The 12294-nt window shown below is 33.7% G+C and overlaps 1 protein-coding gene across 1 annotated transcript in view; it reads left to right on the top strand.

Annotated features, from left to right (window-relative positions):
* Neurl4 (neuralized E3 ubiquitin protein ligase 4) overlaps positions 1-12294 on the top strand; it is a 33580-nt gene that overhangs the window by 8962 nt on the left and 12324 nt on the right. The window contains exons 6-15 of the mRNA XM_089241680.1: positions 1134-1389; positions 2133-2220; positions 3372-3639; positions 3799-3961; positions 4089-4149; positions 5106-5242; positions 6761-6900; positions 7028-7231; positions 9250-9348; positions 10086-10199. Of these exons, the coding sequence (XP_089097806.1) occupies positions 1134-1389; positions 2133-2220; positions 3372-3639; positions 3799-3961; positions 4089-4149; positions 5106-5242; positions 6761-6900; positions 7028-7231; positions 9250-9348; positions 10086-10199 (1530 nt within the window). The remainder of the gene's footprint in view (positions 1-1133; positions 1390-2132; positions 2221-3371; positions 3640-3798; positions 3962-4088; positions 4150-5105; positions 5243-6760; positions 6901-7027; positions 7232-9249; positions 9349-10085; positions 10200-12294) is intronic.

The raw sequence follows: 12294 nt of genomic DNA, 5'->3' as shown, positions 1-12294 counted from the left end.
AGAAAAAAGAATTGCTAAATTTTGAAAGATGATAGGGTGAGGGACTCAGTGGTGTCTTAACACATGGTCTTGGGACCTCAAGTAAAGAGAGTGGCCTCACAAAAATGAGAACTGGTTGAAATTTTTAAGAATTTGCGAGGTAGGCCCTCAGAAAAATCACTTGGCCCAGATGCCCATGATGCTCTCGAGACGGCCTGTAGGGACTCATAGGCAGGACTACACTGGTAAAGCAGGGAGCTTCTTCCTTAAAATATTCTGAGTTCTTGACCGCAAAAACTTTCATTTTGATTTGAGGAAATTGATTTAGCATAAACAGTTTTTAAAAAAAAATTTGTTAATATATTTTCCATTTATTATTGCCTAAAGCAGAAGTTTTTCAACCTGTTTTTAGTCACAAGCACTGCTTGTACCCATCATTGATAGAAGAACACCCTTATGTCAAGTTTGAAATAGGCTACCTGAAATGAATATCATTCTAATCCTTGAATGCAATTCATACGCACATCCCCCTCCTTGGCACATATTCAAAATAAAAGTATTCTTTCAAAAAGTATATGTCTGGAAATGTTGAGCTCAGGTGTTTTAGGGTGGTATTTAGATCAGTCGATAACATTTTTTTTGTTTCCTTTGTTTCCTGTTGTATACAATGATCAAGATGTGATCAGTTCTATGCAATGATTAAGACAATTATTACGATTTTATGCAACAATCATATATCAGGGATGCTATGTGGGACATGATTTTAAAATCAAACAGATGATTAATTATTATCATTATAGTTTTATAGCCCAATAGCAAAATTTGCAATGGTTATGGTTTTTTATTAAGAATTTTATATTCATGTGTTTTCTATTATTTAATAAATTTCCAGATGTACCCATCTTTCAGAAATTAAAAACTGCTTTCATATCTTTCAAAAGTGTGAAGTGGTTGTGTCCGGTCCTTCAATGTTTCTGTGGCATAAATCATAGTTTCCACCAGGATTTTTGGCATTTTGGCAGCATGCACTGCTACTCAAATTCAGCTCTCAGATTTGCATATTGCATACATTGTATGTATTATCCGTAAAACATTTGCCTACCTATAATAATAATACTACATCTGATGAAAATTTTTTTTCCTATTTAATGCAGGAGGGTGATAGAATCGGATTAATGCGGAAATCAAATGGCAATCTCCACTATTACATCAATGGACTAGATCAAGGTCCTGCTGCAAATGCTGTGCCAGAAACAGTATATGGTGTGGTAGATTTATATGGCATGACTGTCAAAGTAAGCATCAGTGGCGGAATCTCCCAGAATCAAAGCAGTGCTGATGCTGCTGCGAATAACACCAGCTCCCCCAGGTCTCAGTCTACTCTATCCAATAGTCGAAGTCAGAGTGTTGGTGAGTCTCATTTTTGTTGTGATACATTGTTGATGGAGTATATATAATAAATTAACTTGTGATTATTATATCAACATTGTGCATAATTTTTCAATTTTGTCATTTTTGCTTGTTGAAGGACCAAACTAGCAAGGAAAGGACCCAAAGGTGTTATCCTGAAAAAATTAGAAAAGTTATAATATATTCACCTCACCCAAAAACACACAAAAACAAAAAATTAACTTTGGAATGCATTTTATTAAAGCTACAAAAAATTTAAAATGGCAACAGTTGGCTACTCTTCATTTCTCGCTTCTTGGCGATATTTGTAAAGAAACTTCTTTTCCCTCTTTTCTCCACTTTTTCTTCCCTAGAAACTCTGGTGGTTTCTCTTTTCTTCTCTCTATCTGTGCTTTATCTAATCTTGTGTTGTTTGAATCATGTCCCTCTGAAACTTTAGGGTTGCAGGATTTTTAATTTAATTCTTGGCCTCTCTATTGTCGTTCAAAATATTATTTGCATTTTTTTTATTTATTTATTTTTATTTATTTTTTTTTTTTTTGAGTGACCCATAATAATTCTGTTCATATTTAAATGAGCAGAATTAGTGATAGTTTTTGAAACTTTTTTGAGGATGACATCTTTGAACCCTTTCTTTGTAAGTTGATGGACAAAATATTTTATCGACTTGGTATTGCTGTTAATAATCATATAATAAAATGTGTGCTGATTTTTTTTTGAGAAAATATTTTTTCCTCTTTCAGCTGTTCAAAATGACAGATTGTTTTTCCATCATCATTGCGGTGATCATGTCCGTGTAATCAATCATGGTCGAACAGCTATAAGACCAAAGTATGTATAATTTTTTAATTTTCTTGGGGAAGTATATGAGTTTAGATACATTTAAGCTTAAAACACCTATTATATAATAGTGCTTCATTGATCTTGATGGTAGGGACTGCAACTGACTTTTATTAAAAGCTCCAAATTTTTGATAAGGCAATAAAAACAACTTGTTAGGTAAGATCCCCAAAGCAGAATATGCAGAAATCTGCAACGTACATCGCAGAACAATCTGGAAGAATTTTAAGAAAAAGGTGTAAAAAACACTATTATAGGGATTTTTAACGCAGAACATTTCCACTCAGCCGAAGTTTCGTTGCAGAACAATGCAAAACATTCTGCTTTGGATTGGTCATTTAAATTATAAATCATAATCTAATAATTTATATTTGTCCTTACCAATGTTCGCTAATACGCATTAAGATGCGTGATTCACATATCAAAATTATATTTCACTTCTCCAAATTTCTTTGAGTGAAAATACTTCAAATTTTAGATAATTTTTTTTAATAGAATAATTTTTCTTCTGTTTTTTATTTTTTTTTAAAAAAACCTTTTTTTTTTACAAAACTGTTCTTTAAAATTTTGGAGAGGAGTGAAATTACTTTCAAAATTAATTTTCGGATAACACAAATCCTTACTAAATGTTGGAAGTAAATAATTTCATTATATTGGGAAAATGCTTGATGCTTGCGGATTTTATGAAAAATAAAAGTACTTCCTTGTCGTAGTGGCCCCCAAGGATGAATCTCAGAGTGACTGAGATGTATCGCCAAGGTGAGTTTTAAAATCTCTCAGAATTTCACCCTAAGTTCTATTTATCTATTTACATGTTCACACTTTATGAGCTTGGTGAAACAGTAACTGCATCCTTGGCGTAATCGTAATTGTTGGGGGGGGGGGGGACTATAAGTAACTAAATATGTTTGAAATAGCACACAAATTTTCTTTTAACATCTTCACACTTGAGCCAAAATTGACTGTTTAAAAAGCTTTACTAGAACTATTTGAATTAGGTACCCATATGTGTACCTCCGGTTTTAACTTGAAAAAAAAAGTCATTAAAATAATTTAAAACAGATAAAAATGAATGGAGCAGAGAAGTTAAGGATTTGGACTAAAAAGATAAAATGATGTCTTTTTTTTATAATGTATACCAGTTGCCTTGATGACTTCAACCATGCTGTTGTGCTGACCAGCCGACCCCTCAAGCAAGGAGAATTCTTCCAAGTTGTATTGGAACAAGTCATTGCCAAATGGGCAGGGTCCATCGAGATAGGAGTGACTACTCATTCACCCAACGAGCTCGAGTTTCCATCCACCATGACCAGTATTAAGACTGGCACGTGGATGTTGACAGGAAACGGGGTCATGTATAATGGCACAACAACAATAGATGAGTATGGTAGCAACTTAGACAGTCTCAAGGTATGAAGAAGCTCAGAAAAAGAGCTTTGAAAATTCTATTTCACATGTGAATGATATTAAAGATCATTTTGTTGTTTTTGTTTCCCGTCCCCTTTTTGTATTTCATTGTTAATTTTTATAAAACCTTTTTTTCACATGAAGCATCACTATATTTTTCAGGCTGGTGATCGTGTGGGACTCATAGTCACCAAACATGGGAATCTTCATTTTTATATCAATGGTCAAGACCAGGGTCTTGCAGCATGCAATGTCCCAAATGGAATATATGGTGTTGTCGACCTATATGGGCAAGCAGCAAAAGCTTCCATTGTGTGGGACCCTGGTAAGAGTGCAGATATAAATGAATGACATAATGGTTACCTGTTGCAAAATTCTTTTTTTCTGATATATTAACTTATTATTTTTCCTATTTGTTTTTAATGTGGAGTTCTAATTTCTTCTCTGCTTAGCCTCAAACACAACGGAAGAGTCTGAGTCAAATGTGTCCATGCGAAGCAGGGGACAAAGAAGGTAATTGATGGGATTTATTTTAACTCTGTGAGGAATTGCAGTAATATCTGAAGTTACATTAGTTGGAATTATATTTTTTTCTCATCACAGTTATACCCTGACTTACGTCTGTAATTCATTCCAAAACTAATGGCATAAGTTGAAGTACATTTTCTCAACTGATATATCATCAAAATTGATATGCTATTAAAATAATGAGTTAGCTAAGATTCATAAAAATCTAATAGTCATGATCTATTATATTTAAAGATCGTAATTTATTGAATTTATTTCTACCTACCCTGAATCCTAGCATAAAAATAAATCAGAATGGCCAAAATTACAGGAAAATTCTGGAATTTCCTTTGAATTTGTCTCCTTAATGTGAATTTCGTTAGGAAATATTTTCTTAAGAATGTGAAATCAAGCCTTGAAGTTTTGCTCAGTAGTGGGTCTTGTTTAAAATAATAAATTTTTATAATGATACGAGGTAAATACGGGTTGATGAGACATAAGTCTGGGTATTACTGTACTTGGATTAACTCTTTGCTTGTAGCTGAATGTATCATTGTATTTGTACATTTGGTAATATGATTTATGATGAAGTATATTGAGGGTTCAGAAGCCAATCGTGCAAGTCAATTTTCTGAAAATGACATATTGCATGTGTCTTGTTGTTGTTAAAATTTTCAGTTGGCAAGGCATTCAATCTCTCTTTGTATTGCAACAACAGATAGCGCCACTTATACTGACTACGGAATAAAAAATCCTTTAATCTCATTTTTAATGTTCATTGACACACTGATAGCCTTCTGAACCCTCTATATATATGTTATCGTAAATGTAGTAAATCAGTTATTATGCATAATAACTGGTGATTAGGCATAATAACTTATTTATTACATTGAACCATAACATATTCAACACTTTCTAATGACTTCATGTAAAACAATGTATTTTGTACCTGTCCACTCAAGAAATTTTGGAGCTGCGGCAAGAAGACCACCTCATATGGGGAAACATGAAGTTGATCACATCAACGAAAGCTCAAAATCAGGATTACCGGTGAATAGTTGCAATAATCCAGCAGATGATGATCGCAGTCCATCTTCAGGTATTTTTTGGTTGATCTAGTTATTATTGAATCATTTTCATTAAACTAGGATTTTTTTTAAATTATTGGCCAGGCACTAAGTTCACAGACTATTGCTCAACCAATATAATAGGGAAAAAACGTATAGATCCAAAATTAGAAAAAGGAACCATGGCTGGACGCGTTTTGGAACTGTATGAAGTTCCTTCATCAGTCTGGAACTGTGAGTAACTCCCACTATAAAGAGTATTTTCACTATCTTCTCCAATTTGTTTCTTTGCTATTACTGAAGGAACTTCATACAGTTCCGAAAAACGTCCAGCCATGGTTTCTTTTTCTAATTTTGAGTGTACACATGTTTTTTCCCCTAGTATATTGTCTCGCCCAAAAGGTAATTCATTTCTATTGCTGAACCGATCTGACTGTCAAGTGGACCACTGGGAAGCTCACTATACACTGATGAGTTAACGAACACCTTGGCTTATAAATTTTTTGGCTAACAAAGATTTTTCCTTGATTTTTCTGCTTCAGCTAACAAACATTTTTGTTTGGATGCAGCACATGCTGACATGAAACAGCCACATTGTGAACTGAATTTCAGCAGCAGTAATCATTAGAATTACTGTCACTCGAGCACAATTAACTCATGTCCACCTCAGAATCTTTTTCCAGATGCATCTTCACTTTTCTCTCTGAAAGTTTTCAAACCATTTCATGTAAAATAAAAGATTTGGCTAGTAGAAAATGCACTGAAAAAAAAAACTTATGTTTACAGAGAATGTGCTCTTTCAGTGCAAGATTCTTAGCATCAAACTGAATAGTCTGGAAGCTTATATAAATCTGCATGTACAAGTCACAGAAATGAGCCTACCGAAACACAAATAGATGGGGACACCTATAAACTTGACTAGGTTGTGTCAACACAAGCTTTAGTATGGTGTTGATTGGATGTGTTACATAGTGTAAAATAAATTAATCTCCTCTGTATCACATCTTGAAAATGCTCATTTATTACATTTTGAAGCTGTTTGTTTTAGCCTTCAGTCAGTGGTTTGTCTCTTTTATAGTTGCTTCTCAGTGTTTTAAGAAACTTATCTTCAAATTTTGAGCAGTATCTGGAATGAATAGAATGATTTTCCATTAAAACCCGTGAGAAGTCATGTTTTGGCTAATGAACATGATTCTGGGTTGAATTATCTTTGTTTGCTGAGATATCACTGTAATTGTATAAAATGCCATTATGTAGAAAATCTGTATGAAATCTTGATTTCTCAAATATCTAGCGTCAGATCAAAATACTTTGAGTTATCGTTAGTTATATTCATTGAACTACCCTATAATATTGAAGGGATTTATCTCACATCGACAGTATGTATAGGATACTGAGCAGGACCAAAACTTCTGTTTACACATTATAAGATAGTTTTATATATACGTTTAACCATACATTATTTTTATCAAGCAATTAGCTTCTTAAAAATATCATTGAAAGTTTTCTTTTTTTTCATGTTAACTCTTTCTCCATGATTTTCTTGTCAGATACCTTGATTAGCTTCAATAATATATGTGGGAAAAACATCAAACTCAAAAGAGCTGGCAATATGGCTACAAGAATCAAAGGATTCGACCATGGAATGATGTTCAGTGCAAAACCAGTGGAATGTGAAGGAATATTTGAGGTATTTCATTCCAAAACTTATTCTTAACTGTTTATGAAGTACTGGAAATGGTTAGAATTTCTTGTATATATTTTCAGTTATATGTGATTCAATATTAGTTTAATGAATGATGGTTTTTGTTCCCTAGGTCGAAGTTCTGACTGTTCAGCCTAGGTGGCATGGCTCCCTTGTCATTGGTTTAACTACATTTGTTCCTACACGTCAGGAGCTTTTGCCAGAATTCGCTCTTAGGTTGCAGAACTGTGATTCCTGGCTTTTATTCTGTGGGGACTTTTACAAGAATGGAGTTGTTGCATGCCAGGAATATGCTCCTTCAATGCGTCTGATTGCTGTAAGCTCTATTCCTAGACTTATTCCTCGTTATGATTATTCATATATTTGTATGTCTGTGTTTCACATCAAGGGTATACCCATTTCAATTGCATATGTACAGTGAAACCTCAATACAATGATACTTGATACAACAATAAACCAGTCTGTGATGATATCTTTTCCTAGTCTTGTTTGGAATTGCCTATAGTAGAATGTTCCCCCCGTCGGTATAACGACTGAAATCACTATAATGATACTGTTTATATTTCACTCAAAATCACTTTTAATACATTTGAAAATATCTCGCCAATTTTTTGTTCTTCCTAGGAAATATAATAATATTGCATAGCTGCCAACTTTTAAAAATGAAAATTCGGGAGATTTTCGCGCAAACCTGTATTTTATGCTAAAACCACTCCCTAATAAATGCAATAGGGATTTTTACAAATACAATAGGGATTTTTGCAAATAAAATAGGGATTTTCCAAACATAAAAGTTAAAGTGTAGGGAATAAAATCCCTACTCAAAAACTGAAGTCAAATTAAAATAGGGATTTTACTCACATGGAAGTTAAACCCTTGGGAATAAAATTCCTATGCAAAAAACAAGTTAACTTGGAGGCCATAACTTCAATGATGTAAAAATAAATATTTTGTTCAATCAGAAACGCTGTGAGCAAACATTCTGCGCGAATGACCCCAAAATCATCGGAAGATGAAGGAAAAGCACCGTCAAATTTTGAAGAACACTGACTTTTTGTGACACTTGCTTGGTTTTTTTTTTCATTTCACATGAGTGATGATGTCAGTCTTTCCATGACCGATGTTTATGTCCGTAACACAACTTGTACAAAAAGGAAAAGCCGGCCCTCTTTTGGAACGTTTGATGAAAGGAAATTCATCGGAATAAGTATCTTTAAAATTGAGTAAATGTTTTTGCTTATCAGTATTCATGCTTTGTTATATCGCACGTACGTAACTTCAACAAAAGAAATTTTGACCATATGCGCGTCACTATAATCTTCAATTATTATCCAGGACTATTGGCTGCTAAGCCATTTCCCTGCAGGATAAGACAAACAACTTTCTTGTTATCATCAGAGGGTTTGTAAAACTTCCTTAAAAAGGGAATTTACGACGTGTGACGTCATTTCGAAAGGGGAAAAAAAGAGGCTTCATGCCCCACAAGAAATTTCTTAGGGATTGTTTTCATAAACGGGGATTTTTTTTAATGAAGTAGGGAATGTTTAGGGACAATTAGGGATTTTTGTAAAAATTCGGGAGGTTTAAGAACTTTTCGGGAGATTGAGCAATGAAGCTAAAATTCGGGAGACTTGGCAGCTATGATATTGATATTTTGCACCGCCTGATCACCAAAAGTGTTGATGAAGTTGTCAGTGTTGTTACTTTTGGTGTAGTACATAAAGGTATAGTGTGGTAAACTATTTTACAGGGTGAAACGATTCAATGAATTTTATTCATAAACTCAATTATATCTCAAAGTCAGCTCCCTTAACATATTGGTGACCTAGATGTGATATATAGTTAAGAGAGCTGAGACTTTGAGATATAACTATAATATACAAAACATTTGATTGAGTAATATAACATTTATTTACAATATTAACAAAGGTAAAGTGAAACAGGATTTAGAAGAGAGCAGGGGCATGTGCATAGATGAAATGGATAAATGTGAACACCAACAGCATAGAGCCAGACGGCTTTGACTTGGTGATTTCTGTGGTGTTGCCACAAAGAGAAAAATTATATATACTGGGGAAGACATCACAGTTCTAACAAATGAAAATCAGAGGAGATGGTAACTACAGCATAAATTTGGCAGTGCCTGATAATAATGTTGCTTCTCAATACAATGATAACCACTCTACAAAAATATTTTTATTCCACAGAAAAATTTCTCCAAATAATATTGTTATATCAAGGTTTCGTTGTAGTTGCTTTATGTGATGGCCATTGTTTTTTTCATTGGCCATTGTTTTTTCTTCATTGTTTTTTTCATTGTTATCATTTTACAAGGCAGGTGATAAGGTGACTCTGAAAAGAGACTTGAAAGATAACCTACGATTTATGTTAAATGGAGAAGACTTTGGTATCGCAGCCAAGAAGTTACCAAAGGTGAGATAAAATTTTATATGTGTCTTTAGGGAATTGCTCCAATGAGCTGCATTTGTGCATGCCATTGTGTTTCTGAAAGATGTAATCTCTTCATGGAATGACTGACCATAATAACATGAATCTAGATTTAGATATTTCATGAAGACATGATGATGACTAAGCAATCTAAAGTTCTTCATTCTTATTTGAGTATTTACAGGAATACTTTGATTTAACAAACAAACAATTTTAATGATTTCCCCTTAATTCAAAGAATTGTTTTCAAGCCTACATGTCTATTTTTTGTGATCATCTTGATCATGACTTACCAATTTCTTTGATTGATAAATTTATCAATTTACAAAGCAGACAAGACTTTTATTTGTAAAACTGCTAGTCTTGCCCTTCAAAGTAGAATAAACCAAAAACTGTGAAGTATGTTTCAGAACAATCTGGAAGAATTGTAGAAAACACCATTATGGGAATTTTTACTTCAGAACAACTCCAGTCAGCTGAGGGCTTGTTGCAGAACAATGCAAAATGTTCTGCGTTATGGTTCTTGTCCAACTTGTTAAATCTCAATTTGACTGTGTTATCCTATAATTTATTGAAAATACGATCAAACCTCCATTTATGGGACACTCAGAATAAGGGCCACCTCTATTTAAAAAACAAGAAGTCTGGTGTAATGGCTGTTCCTCATTGAGATGTTTGTGTTACATGTTGGTTGATTTCTCTATATTTTTTTTTTTTTGCAGAACCTATACGTTGTGTGCGATCTGTTTGGCTCAACGGAATGTGTCCGAATCACTTATTGTTATCTGCCATCTTTAAATAGGTCTAGGAAAGTAAAAAGGGTGACGGATTATGTGGTTAGTAACCATTTGGTGCAGCTTGGTAAATTTTAGAAAAGTTTAAATTGAAATTTGTTTTAATAACTTGAACATGTAAGGTCCTCTTTTTGTACTTAGTCTTTTGCATATTTATGTGATTAATTTTACGTTCATAATATTTATATTCCGATTACACTAGACAACAATTCAACTGTGTCCAACATGCAAATATACAATTCCAAATGATTTTAACCTGTTGAACACAAATATCACAATGAAGTTTTATTGGCTCTTGTTTTTTAGATATTGCCCTGTTAACAGTTAAAAAGTGCTTTAACCAGTCATCTGGCCCCCTTAAATTAACTTCTTTTTCCCCTTTTTTTTGAAAGCTTGAAGCTAATAAAATATACTTATTCTCCTGATTAAAATTTTTAATGTATAAATTGAAACTGACTTCAACATGTTCTTAACTGTGTTTTTAAATCATCAACAAAAAAATTATAATTGAAATAATTAAACCAAAAAATTGGCACAACATCCTATTCTGCCATAGCCACAGGTTGAAAGCATTTTTATGTAGCAAAAAAGTAGTAAGAGCCATAAACAATGTTACCAGGGAAAATGGTCAATCTGGATACTGGCTGACTACTGTTAGACAGTTGTAAGACTATATCAAGGTTTCACTATACCCTGATGCAACTGTTCAAAACCTCTCAATCATCCCCTGTGACATCCATTTTCATTTACTTTTTTTTTGAATCCTCAACAAAAATTTATGAAAGCATATAGTATGATATATATATATAATATAGCATATATTAGTATGATTTGCAGTTGAAAAAGTCTGAATTCCTCTGAGGAATATTTACAAGGTGCTTACATGATTAAATAGTAGTAGTAGTTCTCAAAAAGTCATTGAGTAGCTCGCCAGTGAAGTTTATTTAATGATTTTTTTTTTTTTTTTTTTTTTTGAGCAGATCGCATTCTTAAAATCTGAAATAAAAAATATAGAGGTAGGACAGTATAAAGTCTCTAACATTTACCTAATGCATAGATGCCAATGCACCCAGAAGCCTTCGATTTTCTAGCCTCGCTGAATTTTTTGGTCAGAAATCAGATTCAATTTTTTTAATATTTTGGAAAAATCCCTAAAAATCCTCAAATTGTGCATCACAAAACTGAAAAATTTCCCCAAGGAAATTCCCTCTGTACTAGGCTGGCCATGTTCCCTCAAGTAAAAATATGGGAAATTGAAATTCCACACTTAAGGCAACTTACCAATTATTGCCAAATATGTTCCCAAAACAGAGTTGCCAATTTTTACTAAAATCTCCAAAAAATATGCCAAAGGCAGGGAATGAAGCACCACCACTGAAAATCACAGTGGATTGTCATAAATTCCACAAAGAAAAATGTTTAGGGACATGGCAAACACATTTGAGATAAATATCGGGTCTTATGCTCACCCTATGCAATCCCCAATTTCCCCTTTTGTTTGTACTAGATTTTTTCTTTGCCAGTGAATTGTGTTCACGTACATGGTCCCCCCCCCCCCCCACATCCTGCTGTAGAGCCCTGCAAGCTGATATTTCACAAGTCCCTAGCCTGATTTTTTATTTTCATCTCCATAGTGAATTTATGATAGGAAAAAACAAAAAATTATAAGAATCTTGTCAGGTCCCCAGGCTGGAGCCCTGTCAGCCACACCCTTGTGGAGACAGTGGTGATGCGACATACTACAGGTTTTTTTCCAAGTCTGGGAATTGGCACCTATGCTAATGCATCAAAGAGAATTGCAAAGCAAGTTTCTCTCTCTCTCTCTCTCTCTCATGATCCCAAAACTGACTAAGTCCTCTTCAAAACCTTTCCCTTCACCTGTGGAAGAGAGATGGCACCAAATTCCAACATAAAATGTTAATACACTAATTTCTTAATGAGAGATATTGAAGAAGAAAGCCATTTTTTTAATCGGCTGTGAACTGGGGGTCCTAGTCTAATAATTATCCCTCATGTGCATGAAAAATCAGTAGTGTGGCTATGTCCAATTTTGGATGCCTGGACAGATAAAAATTCAAGCTAAATTTCAAAACTTTTTGCACCTCTATTCATTTTATTCATAATGATTTTTCATCGA

Source organism: Pholcus phalangioides, unplaced genomic scaffold (assembly GCF_987345545.1).
Source record: "Pholcus phalangioides strain wild (caught in Gottingen) unplaced genomic scaffold, Ppha-v1.0 ptg000014l_1, whole genome shotgun sequence".
In the NCBI taxonomy this organism is placed as follows: Eukaryota; Metazoa; Arthropoda; class Arachnida; order Araneae; family Pholcidae; genus Pholcus; species Pholcus phalangioides.
Note: the sequence above shows the minus strand (reverse complement) of the source record. Positions and strands in the feature narration are given on the sequence as shown.